Source organism: Protomyctophum bolini, assembly GCF_963924005.1.
Source record: "Protomyctophum bolini genome assembly, chromosome: 1".
Classification (NCBI taxonomy): domain Eukaryota; kingdom Metazoa; phylum Chordata; class Actinopteri; order Myctophiformes; family Myctophidae; genus Protomyctophum; species Protomyctophum bolini.
Window position 1 is genome coordinate 18,023,993 of NC_137862.1, and position 19,061 is coordinate 18,043,053.

The 19,061-nt window shown below is 45.7% G+C and overlaps 1 protein-coding gene across 1 annotated transcript; it reads right to left on the reverse strand.

Annotated features, from left to right (window-relative positions):
* Nucleotides 1–465: 465 nt before the first annotated feature.
* Nucleotides 466–4,425, reverse strand: irx5a (iroquois homeobox 5a). Its single transcript, XM_080763167.1, has 3 exons — nt 3,699–4,425; nt 2,056–2,464; nt 466–1,500 (listed from the first exon to the last, which is right to left on the reverse strand). Exons 1-3 carry the CDS (start codon nt 3,942–3,944, stop codon nt 749–751), a joined length of 1,407 nt encoding a protein of 468 aa, XP_080619293.1. The 5' UTR covers nt 3,945–4,425; the 3' UTR covers nt 466–748.
* Nucleotides 4,426–19,061: the final 14,636 nt, after the last annotated feature.

The window sequence follows — 19,061 nt, forward strand, 5'->3', positions numbered from 1 at the left end:
ATCCTCACCGCTATTTTAATTATTAAATGTAGCCTAATGTGTTATACACAGTGATTTGTATACTGCACACCAATATGTTGAACATGGTGAATAACAATGAAAGGGCCTGGGTACTAACTTAAAATATACCAGAAAATTACTGTCTGCCTATTTTATTGTCCAAAAGGTCGGTACATGTCTGAGTGAAGCAAGATGGATTTTTTTTGTTATGCCTTTCAAGTCTCCAACGACCTTTTCCCTCTCTCTGTGTTGTTGGCCTATAGCCTCACGCCCGCAAGCCTTTAGAAAAGAAAATTGCCATTGATACAGCTGTCATGGTGCAAGAATCCAATCCACAAATATTTCCTGTCGATTCGTGGGCCAGGAAGCACTTTTTGACACATCAAACATGCAAAAACAACTGCACTCCAAGAATAATCGTCTGCACAAGTGTATTTTTTTCTTCATAATTTACTTCAAAGATAGTGTATTGTCCATTTTTTCTTAAATACAAAAATGCTACATTAAATATACATGTTAGTCTTTAATACAAATAGACTCAGGCGGCTGCAGCGATTAAGACCATTCATGTTACATTTTCTTTTAGGATTAACCATTCTGAAACTAAAAATTTGAAAGATTAGCATGTACTCAGAAAATAACTGTTCTCAGATTTTTATTTTTATTTTCTTAATGCAACCACAAAATAAAAGAAAATAAATAAAAGTCTGCGTGATTGGGGGAAAGAAAATAATAATAATCAGGTATATTAAATGTTTGACATACCTTTCTTTAGTTCAAATGGGGAGTCTTTACAAAGATCTACCTGCGTTTGCCCTCTGAGTGAGACTTTCTGGCTCTCTCTTACCAGAGCCTCTGCTCTACTTAACACAGTCTGGTTTAATCCATTGAAATGTGCCGTGCTGGACCCCGTGCCGGGGTGGTGGTGGTGGTGGTTACTGTGCAGGTGTCCAAAGCCGCCATAGTTCGTGTAGCCGGGATAGAAAGGGGAGGTGTAATACAGAGGCCTCGATAGAACCGTGCTGTTCTGGTGGTGGTGAGGCGAGGACCGCGCCGCCGGGGACGCGGCGCGGCCGTTGGGGCCGATTCCAACGCCCGGGGCCTGGGACTGCTGCTGCTGCGAGTCCCCGCTGCCCTTATTACACCTGTCCGAGGACGTGGCGATCTCCGCGAGAGACCACAGTTTGGGTTTAGGGGCCGACGGCGGAGAGTGAATCACTGACGTCACGTTGCTGCTGCTGCTGCTGCCGTTCACAGGCAAATTGTTATGGTTCAGGTCCGACTGCTTGTCGTGCGACAGCAGCGCGTCTCCCCCGCGGCGCACGGCCGCGGGAGACGACGTGGTGGCTTTATTAGAGGACTCTGTTTGCAGCAAGTCTGTCCGCTCGTCCTGCTCTTTTAATTCCGAGTCGCTCAGAAGGGGATCCGTGTCTTTGCCATGATGACTGTCCTCTTTAAATCTGTCACAGGCCATGTCCCCAGGGTTTAGCAATTTATGATCTGGAGCAAAAAAAAAGAAGGGCATATAGTTAATACTGAAATAATATAATTATTCTATAGTGGCATAACACTGTGGCACAAAAGCATCGGGGCATATGTTGACTATTTGAATACATACATTCGAGGCTATTGTAGGCCTACATTATCATAATAATAGGTATGGTAATAAGCATTCAACAATAGGCCCTCGGCTCACACAACCGGTGAAAAACCCGGGGATATTAATGATCATATAATGGCAATAATTATCATTAGCCCGAATACTCGGTGAAATACACCAGCTGTATCCTTATTATGCGGCTAAAGATGAATTGACTACTAAACACTGTGCGTCACCAGCAATTTCAGCCCCTCCGAGAAGTCAAATGAGGGGAGTTCAAGGTGATTATTATTTAAAGCAATTGTCCCATTATAAATAATATACCACCATTAACCAGCAATCAATTTTGCGCCCAGAGTGGAAACGACTGCGATGAAAAATTGATGACACCCCCCCCCCCCCCTCCTCCTCCTCCCCCCTCCCTCACGCATGCATGCAATGCACGGCAAACGAACCTGACTCCGTGTCGGTCGACTCTCCCTTGTCTGTGCCGGGCTTGATGATGGCGGGCTCGTCGTCGTCGTTCTTCTCCAGGTCGATGTTCTCGTCCTCCTCCTCGTCCTCGCTGCGGTTCCGCGGCGTCCACGTCATCTTGTTCTCCTTCTTGAGCCTCCTGCGGGCGTTGGCGAACCAGGTGGACACCTGGGTGAGCGTCATCTTGGTGATGATGGCCAGCATGATCTTCTCGCCCTTGGTGGGGTAGGGGTTCTTGCGGTGCTCGCCGAGCCAGGCCTTCAGGGTGGCCGTGGCGTCCCGCGTGGCGTTCTTGCGGTAGGCCGGGTCGCCGTACGGGTAGGAGCCCAGGGGAGCGGCGTACGGGTGGTATCCTATTGACCCGGCCATGCCCTGGTCATAAGGAGAGCTCTGCATGGGAAACACAGCGCATGCACCCGGTCGGTCATCATCATCATCATCATCATCACACGCGTCTAAACATTGTCAATTATTGTATGAACCCCCCCCCCCCCCCCCCTCTATAGCCTACGCATTAATGCTGATTTTCCTGGTGTTTATATTGACGTGAATATAGGCTACAGCTCCTTTTTTATTCTGCTCTTTAAGCGTTCTTGTGCCCTGCATATAGGGCTCTGTACAAATAAAACATATTATTATTTACTATATTGTTATTGGGCAATTAATCTATTTACGGAGGAAATACGCCTATATATTCATTCAAAGAGCTTTAAAATAGTTTATAACAGCGCAGGGGTGCGCGCACACTCACGCACGCGCGTGCACACGACACACGCACATAGGCTACAGCCTACACAAATGCATATAGTGACATGTTTTCCCTTTTTTCTGCACCAATATAACAAGTTTGAACTTCGCCTTCATAAAGTTTGTTTGAACTTTATTTGGTATTTCCAGGAGAGTCTTTAGTTATTGTTTTGTTTAATTTATCAGACGTCAACATGCAGTTATCAGCTGTGATAATTGGCAATTAAATCGATGAAAATCACATATAGTTTAGAGATATCTGACCTCATTTATACTCCCATAGACATCGATCAAAAGAAAATTGACCTACCACATTTTCTAATGTCATCTTTTGAGTAGCCTAAACAGCTAGGCCTACACAGTTACAGTTAAATTGTTTATTTTTTTTGTGTTATTGTATGTTGAGCTTATTTGTTTGTTTCCAGATTAATTTGTAGATACGAATCCTATTGCAAGTTCAACCAAAAGCTTATCTTTGCCGATTAAAGAAATGTGAAGAAGAAACTTTTAATCAAGCACCCCTAAAAACAAACAAAAAAACAAGTGACCTAAATTGCCGTCACTGCAGGCATGATGCAGCACTTACATGCTAAAACAACTATTTTGACACGACATATTCCCCATAATAATTATTGATATTTTTCAAAAGCACAACACGACCCATAATCAGACCAATTAGGTGTATTTACAACACTTTCGTGATGGCAACGTCAAAAACGGAATGTAAATGAACGCCACACAAATACACGTCTCTCCCATAAGCGCACACACATCCCCAGCGAGCAAGGGATATTAGACAGTAATCAGTGCAACGAATCTCCGACCCGGTTCCACTAAAGTCATGATAACATTTTCAAGTTGTATATAGCCTACTCACCACGTACGAAGAGAAAGTGGCAGCGGCCGCCGCGGCGTCCGCCGCGCTGTACGGCAGATGGGAGTTGTAGCCGGGAGGAGAGGCGCTGCTGAACGCCGTGGATCCAGCGTACGGAGCGAAGGCGGATCCGGACGAGGATCTGCCGAGCTCCTCCGTCCTTGGTCCCGATATGGTGCTGTACGCCGGACACGAGTACAGAGCCAGGGACGCGGACGGCTGGTACAAGTAGCCCTGAGGATACGCCATGCTGAAGCGGACGCCACAGGAAAGTAAGCCACGTTACTTGCGCACTTTTCCCCTTATTTCCCCCCTCTTCATGCGTCGTGGGCGCTCATAGAGTCCCCTCGTATCAACAGACCAGCCTGTCTGTCTGTCTGTCTGTCGCCCCCTCCACCACCTCCTCCTTCTGAATGACAGCGGTCAAAAAAAAGTGAAATGATAAATGAATAGTCTACATAGGACTTAGATGTCGGATTTTTGGTCGCTGCCAGCACAGCAACCCTCTCTGCGCGTTGAATTTGCTGTCGTTCGTTTTTCTGTCGCTCCCCTTATCTGAGTTGCGCCCTCGCTGCTCTCATGTGCCGTGCACAAGTTTTTTTTTCTCTTTTTTTTTTTTTACATCGGATGGGGGGCTTTGCTTGGGAAAATGTCCTGCCAAGATGCAAAGTTGGAAATTGAGGATTCTGACGCCTACTACGCGGCTCAACGCTCCTCCTCTCGGGGTGTAGTCATCGAAAGAAAAAGGCGAGCTTATGCTGGGCAACCACGCAGCCCTACCAAAATCCATTCTCTCTCTCTCTCTCTCTCTCTCTCTCTCTCTCTCGCCCCCTCTTCCCCCCTTGCTTATTATTCACCCCATTTCCCCCTCCCTGCTCTCTCTCTCTCTCTCTCTCTCTCTCTCTCTCTCTCTCTCTCTCTCTCTCTCTCTCTCTTTGAGTAACAATCCATCTCCTCCCGCTATTTCTCTCTATTTTTTCTCCCATAACAAGGCTCGTTGCAGTTAAGTCTCAAGTGCGCCATGCAGCCCCCTGGATGGCGATATCATGCGAGTCTGTAGATCGGCTCCAACTTTCTTCCCTTTTCCTTTTTTTTCTCCTCTCCTCTAAATGCGAAGCCTTCAGTTCTTTCACACTTGATCAATAACAAATGGCTCGGTGTCTGCCAGGAACGGCTCTGCCAGATATGAAAGGAAAGAAAGGGAAAAGGCTATCCGCGTTCTTTTCGCCGTTGTTCTTTTCCCCCAGCGCTTATTTCGTCTATATGTGAGCGCAAGAACAATAACACATTTTTGTTTTAATTTTGAATATGTGCGTCAAAGCCACCGACTTGATCTGCGCGTAAAAGGAGGCTAAAAAAGGGCGATACATTCCAAAATGGATTACGATTGTAGGCTACACGTCGACTTTCTATAACGCCAGACGCATTTGTCATTGGTAAGATATGGCAACTTAAAAAATAAGTTAAAGTAAAGATGGCGCAAATAGCCGTATATATTCTACAACATCACGGACTTCTCCTTCAAGCTGGTTAAATATCGTATGTATACAAACTATTATTAATCGGGATTCGGTATTCATCGAATTGACAGAAATGTGTGTTGCCTCCCTTCAGCTATTTACAGTGGCGACGGCTAATAATTGTTTAGGCTATTCCTTTCGCAATATATCCTGTTATAAAGCACATGGATACACACTCGTTGAAAGTCCCAAAGCCCGGAGCACAGGGCAGATTAGTACCATATGAACTACTCCAAATCCGCCTCGACCAGTGGATGTAATCTCATTTGATCCTAGCCGATACCTTTCTTCTCTGAAATATGGAATGGCTGAGATTTATTTAATATTGCACGCTTACTGGCCATTATACCCCCCCCCCCCCCCCCCTTTTTATCTATTCAAAAGCTGTAAGGCACCTGCTACTAAAATCACACAAATAAGCAGCAATAATCCGTTTTTAATGATCAACATTATTATTAATAATAATAATAATAATAATAAAATAGTAATAATAATAATATACGAATAGCCTAATACATAATACAATGATAATAAAACAACAATAATACTTATAATATGATATCATTGGGGAATAAGAAATAAAAAAACGAAAAGTCCCCAAAATAAATAAATAACTCAATTATATTACTCAGTCATGTTTATAAATAGGTATTTTAAAGTATTTTAGGGCCACATTAATTGTGGCGATTGTGTGGCTTTTCTAGTTCAAATCTCAGATGAACCGAAAGGGATCGCTGTAGGCGCTGCTAAAGAGTGTGTGTACACTCTCTCTCTCTCTCTCTCTCTCTTCTCTCTCTCTCTCTCTCTCTCTCTCTCTCTCTCTCTCTCTCTCTCTCTCTCTCTCTCTCTCTCTCTCTCTCTCTCTCTCTCTCTCTCTCTCTCTCTCTCTCTCTCTCTCTCTCTCTCCAGTGTCACGTGTCGTTACGCTCTGAAAAGCTCTCCAGAGCACAGAGTGATGACGCTGTAGTGTCAGCCAATGCACACTTGAAAAAAGCAAAGAATGGATGCACAAAGCTAGAATACAGTAGCTCAATAATGATACTGTAAACGCCTACCTTTTTACCATCTCCTGCAGTGTACATTAGATTACCATCACACTTAGCTATAATAACAGTGCAGGTGCTAAAAAGTCAAGTAATCTTTTTCTGTATATAGCCTAATAATAGGCAGTTAATATAAATATAATAACATGTATGTTATTGTTAAACCAGGGGGTTTCCACATGCAGTAGGTTATATATGTTGGGTGACTACACTGATTATTATGATATATTTATATATTTTCAAATTGACCCTGATGCAAACTATAGGGCTATACCTTTTCCATGCACATTTAAATTTTACAACATGTATAGTAAGAGCTATAATGTGAACTCTAAATTAGATTTCTGGAACTTCTTATAACAATATTTTTCACCATTAAAGACGGGGTGAAGAGACTGCCCTACATTATAGTGTGCGCGCGAGAGAGAGAGAGAGAGAGAGAGAGAGAGAGAGTATTGAAACGGTGTGACTATGATAGTCCCTCTCTCCATTGTTTGACTGCCTATTCCTTTGATAAGAGTTGCTCTCTGAAGTAAAGGAAGAAACCCTATTTGAGTATAAAGTTCTGTTAACTGCCGCTGCCACTTCAGCACTATACATTTACAAAGGACATAGGTGAGTATAGTTTCGCTTATTTGCGCATTTTGTACAGTGGGAAAAAAAGCTTGACATTTCAGTGAAGTCTCTTTCTGTAAGGGTCCGACGTGACGAACCGGCTTTTGAGGCATGGAAAAAACGTGCTCACACGCGCGCACACACACACACACACACACACACACACACACACACACACACACACACACACACACACACACACACACACACACACACACACACACACACACACACACACACACACACACACACACACACACACACACACACACACACACACACACACTACACACACACACACACACACACACACACACACACACACACACGAAAGGCTGCAGTGGCATTGGACGAGTAGTATATCTTATGAAAGATGATGCATCGCACTTAAAATGCCTGCGGGCACTAGGCGTTAATCTAATTTGGATATAGGGGACTATTATTGGACAGCATTACGCGTCGTGGTGCACTAATTGCGCCTCGGCGTTCAAAGAGGTTGGATAGAGTTAAAGTTGGTTAATGTCAAGTAGCTGACAGGTTTTCTTGTGTATGCACAAGGTCAGCTGTGCTTAAAAAAAATAAAAAAGTGCCTATATGCCTGCCTGCCTGCCTGTGTATTCACCATGCTGTACAGAAAATGCTTGAAGTATTCATAGGATTTTACTCATTCTAAATCTGTGTCCTAAACCGATTAGTTGACACCAATTTTTTTTCTTTGATGTATTAGCTGAGGGCTTTTGCCACTTGGAAGCCAATTGAAATTCAAAACAGTTTCGCTCCAAATGCTTTGGGGAGATCTGCGGCAAATAATGGATGTAATTTATTTTTGACCTTGCATTTTTTTTTATATTAAATGATTAAACTAATGTGTGCTATACGCCATTGGACTAAACAACTGGCTTGTTCCACAGCCATAATTAGCTATTATGATGGTGATTTAAACAGCTCTATTTAAGTCATTCTTTATTATTATTATTTTCTTCTTCATTATGTTTTCTAAAGAGTATGGAATAGGCCCTACATTTCTTTGTCATTTAAAATGATCACAATTATGCAAACATTCAGTTTTATAATGCTGTATTTATTTTACCAAATTTTGCATATGTATTCAAATTGAGATTAGAATATTTTAAATGTATTTGTCTATTTGTCCATTTGACTGAAAATCTGCATCTGATGAGAAGGTTGTGGGAAGTTCTGTTTGGCTGATTCCCAGACACATATACTGTACATATGTATTGTGGCATGTGCAGTATATACTGTATGTTCCATGTAGGCATATTAGCCTATATGTCGTTTTTAAATGTATTAATGCAGAATACAATAACAACAAAATACATTTATAGATACCGGTATATTAAAATACAAAAGTGAATTTTGTACCAACATTTTCTACATTTTCAAATGTAGGCTACTATAGGCTATACTGCTACCAAGTTTATTTTTTCAAATTGAAGATTTCCTTGCATTATCCCTAACGTTATTGACATAACAAACTTAATATTTTAGCTACAACTATCATACCGTATACTAGGCACACAACATCTTATCATTCCCTAAGATCTTAGATGTCAAACAAACGCACAAAGTCTGTGCAGGAAATGTGAGCCGATGTGCGTTGTATAGCTCCCAAGATACAGGATATTTTCTCTTTTCAGATCGCTTTTCTTCCTCTGTCCACGTGAATGAAGACGTATGGAGAGAGAGGGAGAGAGAGAGAGTGTGTTTATAGTTCACTGCCTCCTCTCCTCCTCCTCTCATGGGGCCTGTCCTCCCAGAGATCTGACCGGGCTGAACGGCAGGGCCCTCGGATTGGCTAAGTGATGAAATGATGACCCTATTATGAGAAGCGATTCCAAAATGAGAGGTATCAGGACAAAGATTGCGCCCTGCTGCACCCCTTCGTCTTTTGCTCTCTTCTTTTCTCTCACGTGTGTGTCTGTGTGCGTGTGCGTGCACACACACACACACACACACACACACACACACACACACACACACACACACACACACACACACCACTCTCACTCCCCACTGCCAGCTGTGCAGATGATGATTGATTTGCGCGGGACGGATTGCAGGAAGCACCCATTGATTTTTCAATGTCTTATACAAAAAAATATACAGTTGTATCCATGAGGTGTAAGGCCCCCCCCCCCCCCAACACACACACACACACACACACACACACACACACACACACACACACACACACACACACCTTTCAAATGGGGTTGGGGGGTTTGGCTACAAAGGATAATACTTACCGCACTCTGTGACAAGACGAATGAGCTGTAATATTATTTCAGAATGGAGTCAATAGGCTCGGTGACTAAATGAATATTGATTGGATATAACAAAGCCTGAGTAAGGTGAATGTGAGCTGTTTCAGAGGGCTGCCTATGTAGGGCAGCAGGCCTATCCCCACTTCACTTCACTGGCTACAATTCATGCACTTTCAACCCAGCAACCCTTACATTGGGCAGTCGAATGTTCAACAAATATATAAAAAAATATGCCAAAACATGTCTAAATATCTTTGTGCACATTTTCAAATATCGCATAGGACGTGTTGTGTGAAAATAGCAGATCTACAAGTTTGCAATGCGTTACAAGCTTATATACTGCATGTAGATCAGATATTTTCACTATAGTCATACAACAAAGCATAAAACTGGACCCTTATACTTGTACATACACTTCACTGATCCACTGGCCAGTTGTTGTTAATGAATGTTGTAAGACCCCCCCCCCCCTCCCCCTCTTGCCTTTCACTGGCTGCTATATTGTTGCCAGCATGTATAATGTGATTGGTGATCTGAGAGGGCCTCCTCGGCACCTTATAATGACCGTTGTCGTCTTGCTACACCTTTGGCTAAATGACACGGCTTTGGTTTTGATGGCTCTGTAGGCACCGTTCCGTGCGGCACAGGCTAATGATCATCGACGTGGAAGAAAGAGAACCCGTGGCTGACGACGACTATACTTTGAAGCTCCGGAAGGCGTGTTAGGCGAGTGCTCTCATAAAGGTAAAGCGAGACGGTGATGTACGAATCAAATGAATGGCGGAGTGCTAACACCCCGTAGCCAGCCAGCCGGGAGCTATGCCCTACATATTTTTGCGTCGACTTAATCCAATTGAAATTGTGCGAGTGAGAGTTGCAGGGGCTTCGGTTTGGGGGTCTGCTTATGTGTGTGTGCGGCGTAATGGAGGAAGATGAGGGGTGGTGATAGATTACAGCCCAGGTATAGTGTAAACATGAGCCCCCCCCTGAGGCTTCGGTGTGCATGTTCCACCTCTCTCTCTCTCTCTCTCTCTCTCTCTCTCTCTCTCTGTCATTCTCTCCCTCCTACTAATTTACTTTTCACCCCACCTACAGCCTTGGCTCATCCTCTCTTAAAAATGTCCCTCTGTCCCACTCTGCCTTGCTTTCTCTTTCTTTTTCCCTTTCCCATTCTTGCTCTCTCCCTATATCCCCCCCCCCCCCCCCCCCCCTCTCTCTCTCTCTCTCTCTCTCTCTCTCTCTCTCTCTCTCTCTCTCTCTCTCTCCCCATATACAGTTCCACACCCCACCTCGCCCCCAAATTGCATTAGTGGAGCACAAAACCAGAGGCAGCCATAATCTGTCAACATGCCCTTTAATTGGAGGGAGAAAACAACACGTGGCTTTTTTCTCCTCCTGCCCTCTTCCTCCTTCAGTCGTGCCATTCCTAAGTGCACATGCCAAAAACAAAATGTGAGGGTGGTGGGAGGCGAGAGTTCAGTCCTCCTCCTCCTCCTGGAGGGGGGAAGTGATCCTCCGGGACAGAGAGCGGGGCGTAATTAAAAGTATCTTTTAATAGGCTTGTAATGCTGAGCCCGACTCTTGTTGCCTTAAGTAGAGGGTGAACTCTTGCGGCATGGTGGGGACGGACATGCAGGAGGTATAGTTTTGGGTGGGTGGGGGGGATAGGTGGGGGCGGATGGCAGTGAAGGTGGTGTGTGTGTGTGTGTGTGTGTGTGTGTGTGGGGTGGGGGGGATTGTGCTGAGGGAGGACTGTAAGCGATACGCCGCCTCGGCGTCATCAGACATGCAGTCTCCGCCTCGGTCACCGCGCTCGGGACACCAGCCACTTTACCTCCCTCCCCTCTCCTTCCCCTCTTCCGCCTACACACAACACACACACACACACGCGTGCGCGCACACACATGCGCACACCGCCAACTCCACTTGCTCCGTTCCCATGTTGCCCACCCACCCACTCCTCCAAAGCGAGGTGGATTCATCACCGCGTCACCTTTCCACCCCTTTCTCCTCCTATAGGTAAGTTGTGTTCTGCCTCCATGGCTCCCTCTGGCCCGGTGCAGGGGCCACGGAGGGGGTCCATTCGGGGAGTTTTGAAGGGGGGTGGGGGGCACTACTCGGTAATCAAACTATAGACTGCTTAAAGGAGGAGGAGGAGGAGGAGTAGGGGGAGGAAGGTTGGAGGTAGAAGAGAAGAAGTATTATGTTCTGTTGTGCGTTCCACCGCAGCGATGTTGCTCTGTTTCTTCTTATTGTTTTTGCATCCGACCAAAAGGACTTTGATGGCGTATCACCTTACCTTTGTAGTCCCCGGCAGCCATGTTTCATAAACACGCAAAGAGGAACGGGGGAACGGTGCAGGAAACATCCTTCGGCGTTGGAAATGTAGATGGCCCGCTCTGCTCCTCGCCTCTCCACATTCCACACGTGCCCAGTCGCATTCTCCCTGTCCCCGGCAGAACCACGCGGCCGTGTTGGGTTTCCTCTCTCCCATGGCTTTGATACCTTTTAAACGTCTCACAATCAGCCCCCTTTATTCACTGTGTCATGTAGAATCTGTGGTAACAACAATACCAACATGGACCCCCCCACACACACCCCCACTCACCCCACTCTTTCCTTCTCTCCCGCCCTCTTTCCCTTCCTCCCTCTCTCCCCCTCTCTCCCCCCCACCCCCTCTCTCTCTCTCTCTGTGTGTAGTGAAGTAGCCTACTGCATGTGGCACTGCCTCTTCATGCTGTGGGTTTTGGTTTCAGGACAATGTGCCTAGCTGTGCCAGCAGTTTCTATATTATAGTAGGAGTGCAGGGTGATGTGTGCCAGCCACGGTGTTTAATGTTGGCTTCGCCTTAATGACGGGAGCCTGTGAGATTTTAATTAATATCAAACAGAGGATTCTCCATTAGCTTCCTACACTGCGTGTGTACCATCACAAAGGGAATTGGCAGCGCACAATTATCTCTGCAGTTAACTGAAAACCTCGGTAGAATACAATGTAAACCTTATTCCAAATCTATCATAGCCCATTAAAAAACGGCTCCACGGAGCTCTGATGTGTGTTACTCATATGTAGACACATTTATTTTTCTCTTTACAGTATAGTCTCCACGGACTAATTTATACATAATTGAATATTTACAAAAGAAAAAAAGGATAGTTCACCAGATTCAGAGTGGTATTGAAAAGGGTTGAGGTGTGTTTTAACAGTAGCCAATCCTGGCATCCCTGTTTTGGGCCTAGTCAAAATGTTTAAATTCCTTTCCGAAATGTCCCTTTTTTTTAAATGTTCAAAAGTAGCCAAAACAGCCGCTCTACAAACCAACAACACGATGGGATGCAACGCAATGTGAGCTTATCGGCCGCCTTTCTTGGTATAGTTGTTGGTATAGATCGGTTATTTTTTTGCTACGACAGTAATATGCAATGTGGCCCCTCTGGAGGAGTGTGGAAATATAGTGGCCCTCTCCATCGTCAAAGTTGCCCACCCCTGTGCCTATTGCACTGAATGTCATCAGCAGACCCTCCGTCTGCGTGCTGTTCGTAGCCAGCCCTGCTCTTCTTCCTAGCTCCTTGGGCTCCATTTTCGTCTAAATACACTGTGTAGGGGGGCCTTCAGACAGACGTTAAAGCCCGGGCAGGGGATGCTCTCCCTAATTCCTGACACCTGGTGCTGATCTGTGCGTGTGTGTGTGTGTGTGTGTGTGTGTGTGTGGGGGGGGGTCTCCACAGGTAGTGTTTTACCCGATCCCAGAAAGTCCCTGAGGTATTTCCTCCTCTCCTCCAAACGGCTGTGTTTGTTGTTTTCTCTGGTACTTTGCCACCCGACTCCTGCAGCCTCTGCTAAAGTCCCTCTTCCTGTGTGTGTGTGTGTGTGTGTGTGTGTGTGTGTGTGTGTGTGTGTGTGTGTGTGTGTGTGTGTGTGTGTGTGTGTGTGTGTGTGCGTGTGCGCATGTGCGTGTGCACGTGTGTGGATTATTGGGGTCAGTGGGCGTGGGAATAACCACACCCGTCCATGTCGTACCAATATTTACTGATCTATTTCAACCACTTTCCACCAGCTGGCCACCCTCGTTTGACGATGTCATCATATAGGTAAAAAATTATATTATAAAAATAAGTATGATATTTTCAGTGAATCGATTTGTGCAGAGTGAAATAAGAGTACCAAATGCGCTATAGTCTTCCCAGGTCTGTTTTAGAGGCTATGTGCGTGACATCAACGTACCCGGAAGTTAATCGGGAACACTGACTCGTCCTACGGAGTGGCAAGAAACCCTTTCTGGCCTTGACTGCCCAAAGTACCCATATATCCAAACAGAAATGTCCTATCTGATTGTATTAAACGATGTTAAACTCACCAGCATTGCAGCTATGGCAAGCTTGAATAATCCTCTTTCAAAAGTATTTCTGCAAAGTTTTTTATTTCATAAAAATCCACCGTAGACATGTTATGAGCTATACTTTCTGTCAAGAAATTCTGTGCAGGTGAATTATTTTCGAATTGTCAGAGTTGGGAAGTGCCTGTTTTCAATAACGCAATGTCCTGCTGCCTCCTGCATTATGATTATTATAATTTTGAAACAGTGATGCATGTGCATACTCTCTATATAGAGGGTTTATGCTGGGTGGGAACCCCTATCATGTTATATTTTAGCTGTTGAAAAATAGCAGATCTACAAGCTCATAGCGTGGCACTGAGTGCCGCGCTATGAGCTTGTAGATCTGCTATTTTTGAAAAATCTTAAAAATGTGGTGCAAATCTTTGAATGTATATTCTTTCAGAGCGAACGTTTTTAACTCAAATCTTTACTTCTGGCAAGGTCCCTGGAATAACATCTTTTCAGATGGGGGCGGCGGCCAATTACATATCATTTTTGGGGTCCTTGAGATGAATTATTTGAGAACTACTAACATAGAAATATGGGTTTTTCAGAAAACTGTTAGGATTCAGAAGGTATTTGTAGAATCTGATCTCAGGTCTAAATGGGTTACTGAATTTGCAGCTCAAACTAATTCATCCTAGTGTATGACGGAGGACAATTTCAAGATAAATTAAAATCTCTTGTGAATGTTTTCTTTTATCACTAAACCGTTATGCCTATCTGTATATGCCGTTATGCCGTTACGCAGGCCCTTACTGCAGTGCACATACGTGTTAAGTCATAATTTTGCGAGAGGGTGCATGCTTTAATGAACAAGGATAATCTAGGATTTACTGTTTAAAGTTCAAAGGTGTGGGGACCTGTATTAATTTTATTTAACTTCAAATAGCATCTATGAGGTTCTATTCCATATAGATTCAAGAGACAACATTGCTGCCAAATGATGTTGACTTTTTGAAAAATAAATTGACATCGATTTACAATTATTGATATCTGGTGAGGACATCACGGTATATAACTGTGTGTGTGTGTGTGTGTGTGTGTGTGTGTGTGTGTGTGTGTGTGTGTGTGTGTGTGTGCGTGTGCGTGTGTGTGTGCATGTGCGTGTGTGCGTGCGTGCGCTTGTGCGTGTGCCCATGTGGACTGTCTATGAAAGAAAATACAATATTCCATAGTTACTGGCAATATCACTGCACATAAATATGTCAAAAAATATAAATTGTTAGTGCATCCTACCTGACAGTCTATGGAACATATAGGACTGCTTTGTGTTGCTGCACGCACGCGCACACAGCTCTTTCTCTCACTTCCTCCCTTCCTCCCTCTCTCTTCATCTCTCCCTGATGCAAATGCAACCTAAACATTAGGTGAGGGGAAGGCAAGCGTGGCCCCATAAAGGCTGTGTGTGTGTGTGAGAGAGAGAGGAGCTCCAAACACTTTGAACAGACAACTATCACTAATCACTCCCAGAGCAGTGCGCCGTGTAATTACTCTGCCAAACGTTTGCCTTTCACAGCTTAACACCGGGAGCCCTGACCCCGCACCTCCCTAGCTCTCCTCTCCTCTCCTCACCAGTCCCTGCCAGGAGAGGAGGGATTGGAGCTCTCCTCTCCTCTCCTCTCCTCTCCTCTCCTCTCCTCTCCTCTCCTCTCCTCTCCTCACCAGTCCCTGCCAGGAGAGGAGGGATTGGAGCTCTCCTCTCCTCTCCTCTCCTCTCCTCTCCTCTCCTCTCCTCTCCTCTCCTCTCCTCTCCTCTCCTCTCCTCTCCTCACCAGTCCCTGCCAGGAGAGGAGGGGTTGGAGCTCTCCTCTCCTCTCCTCACCAGTTCCTGGAGGGGTTGGCAGGGGGGGTGGTATATTTTTCCCTCCCCTCTCCTCTGTTTCTCCTCTCCTCTCCTCCATGCACTCTCCTTTGTCTCTCCCCTCCTTCACAGAGCGAGGGCCAGGCTGGGGAGAATCAGAGCCTTCCACTCCATATTTAGATCAGTATAATATGTATTTGGGACGCCCATCAGAAATAATTTTGTGCCAGGGACGCGCTGTGAGCTTGGACATCGGCTAATAAAAAAAAAAGCCTAGGTTTAAAATGGTGATTTTGATCCTGTGATAACTAAATTGGCTGGGGACCCTCTGGAATCACCTCTAGGACCCCTGGGGGTCCCCAGACCCCACGTTGAGAACCACTGATTTAGATGAGGAAAATGAGAGGGTGACAGGGAGAGAGAGAGAGAGAGAGAGAAGAGGAAAGAGGGGACTGAGGATTTCTTTCGGTGTGCTTCCGGCTTGGTGGGAGCCCATTTAACAAGGGAGCTTTGAAACCTTAGCCATCCGGAGATCAGAAATAGACTTATTGACTGCGTGGGACCGAGGAGTGAGCAAGCCAGTAGCCTACACACACACACACACACATACAAACAGACAGACGCACGCACGCATGCACGTGCACACACGTGTGCTCGCACTCTCCTCAGAGTTCAAAATCCGGTTTGAGCACACCAGTCTACAAAGATGCTAATTTTACACAACAGCAATAAGAAGAAGAAGAAGAACTACCAGTAAGACGCCTTGAGGGCGAGAAGCGACAGCGAGGCCTTGGCAAGCAATATAGGGTTTGCAGTAATGACTATTGGCTGGATGTCACAGGACTGCCTCTGAACCCCATGCAGTGGCAGACAGGGCCCTATACCTCTGAACCCCATGTAGTGCAGGCAGACAGGGCCCTATACCTCTGAACCCCATGCAGTGGCAGACAGGGCCCTATACCTCTGAACCCCATGCAGTGGCAGACGGGGCCCTATACCTCTGAACACCATGCAGTGGCAGACAGGGCCCTATACCTCTGAACCCCATGCAGTGGCAGACAGGGCCCTATACCTCTGAACCCCATGCAGTGGCAGACAGGGCCCTATACCTCTGAACCCCATGCAGTGGCAGACAGGGCCCTATACCTCTGAACCCCATGCAGTGGCAGACAGGGCCCTATACCTCTGAACCCCATGCAGTGGCAGACAGGGCCCTATACCAGGGCAGACAGGGCCCTATACCAGGACAGACAGGGCGCTATACCAGGGAAGACAGGGTCCTATACCAGGGCAGACAGGGCCCTATACCAGGGCAGACAGGGCCCTATACCAGGGCAGACAGGGCGCTATACCAGGGCAGACAGGGCCCTATACCAGGGCAGACAGGGCCCTATACCAGGGCAGACAGCGCCCTATACCACCAGGGCAGACAGGGCCCTATACCACCAGGGCAGCGCATATATACTATACCCTCACCAGCACTATACTAAACTACACTCCCCACCCGCCGCCACCCCACACGAACTTACACTGCAGGTGCAAGCGGAGACACATACACACAATGTCAAAGACTGCACTGAAAGACTTATCCCAGATAAAGGGCATTGTTTCCATATCATATTATATGGTTTTTAGTCTTTTGTGAAAAAGTGTGCGTCTAATTCCAACATCGTGAACGTTTTAACATTTTAATGAATATACAAGATATTGAGTATAGTTATTTTTGTATTTTAAGCACTAGACCCGCCACGCAACGTAATCCCATATAACTTTTAAAGAGAGATAGATCATTTCGGCTTATTTTAGAAGTATAATGTGTCGTTATCTTAATTTCTCTAGTAGTCATCTCTGGCATATTGCCGTGACACTTCACAAGTGTTGTACAAGTTCATTTAACCTTACAGTATAGCTTAAAGAACTCTCTCTCTCTCTCTCTCTCTTTCGGTTTGCCGCAAGATATTGTAAAGGCTTTTCAGAGAGCTCAATTTTATCACTGATGTAGTAATTTCACTTCATCAGTCAGTTGTGACTAAAAATACATCTGGGATTAGCTTCACAGCCAGACTATCTCCCACCGCTTTGATAACATAATGGGGGCTGGTTGCTCATGGTAACCGTCATCTGATATAGGTTCATAACTCTCAAGACTACAGACACACACGCACGCGCACACACACACACACACACACACACACACACACACACACACACACACACACACACACACACACACACACACGATTTGTCTTGGTCCTCTGATAATTTCAATGTAAGGTCGCTTTGCAACAATGAAAATATCCCCCGCCTCCCTCAAGCCGTCCCACCCGCCCACACGCGGGTGCACACACACACACACACACACACACACACACACACACACACACACACACACACACACACACACACACACACACACACACACACACACACACACACACACACTTCCTTTTTTCTATTCTACACACAAATTAGCTGTGGTCCTGGAGGGCAAAATGACAAGAGGCTACTGGAGGACTATGTGTTTAATTAATTGAAAAAATGCTTAAATTGCTTTTACAGTTGTTATGTGGAGTGAAAAAAGGGGGAATCCGTGTTGCCAGTAGTACTCAACCATAATTAGCACCCGTGGGACTTAAATATTTAGCATTGGCTGTGTTGCAGCACTTAGGACACAAATTTCTATTTTAACCATGAAAGCGAGCCTGTCTTAAGTGCATGCGTCTGCGTTGGACAGCTGTGCAAAAAGGGGGGAGTAAGAAAAAAAGAAACACGGGCACGGGGGTATTTCAGCGAGACACCCCAGTGGCATGCCGGGGTCCTTCCACATCACAGTGGCATGCCGGGGTCCTTTACTTCCACATCACATGTGTAAGAGATATGGCAGTTGTATTCCCGGGGGTTAGGCATTACTCCAAGTATTTAGGTTTCTAATTAGGCTGAGGGCCAGCGTCCATCCCTACCAGCCACCGCCATCCATGCAAGCCTATGAGAATTTATTATTTTTATGTGTCAACTCTCTCTCTCTCTAAGAGAAAGTGAGAGAGATGGTGTAGGGGAGGGGGAGGGAAAAAGTGAGAGAAGAAAAGATGAGGGGAGAGAGAGAGAGAGGGGAGGTTGAGCAAGAAATCAAAGACCCATGGGGGAAAAAGGCTTTGTTTTTTCCAACTTTAATTACAACATTGCCTTTAATGGCTCCAGTGGCACGATCTCAACGAGAGAGGGAGCTTGTGGAGGCTTAATGATATGAACTAGTAGATGTCAGACAGAACCAATGGAGACCCAATGTCCCTTCTGTTTTAGAGTTGGGTATTGGGAGGGGGGGGGGTCTGGAGACAGATCGTTGTGTATATGTGTAAGGTGTTGTTCACCCTACACTAGACTAAGTATCAGCAGGGCCGGGTCACTTCTGTGTTTGGACAGCCAGTCCTCCGCAGTGTAACTCAAGGCTGCATGGCGACTTAGGCAGCTGACCGCAGCAACTGCCGGACCTGTCAGACCGCATCTAGTTACACACTAATGAGAAGCAATAAGGGTCATCCCGACTTCACGACACTTTGATCTTTGTTTGTGGTCGGGATTTTAAACACATTTTGTCTGGGGAAAGCTAGGCTCGGGATCCGGAACCGGATCCAACATTGAGGAACCCGAATCGGTTCCATCACATTTGGAACCATTTTCCGGGTTTTATCTCACTGTCAGAGGTGGTATGTTTACTTCACGT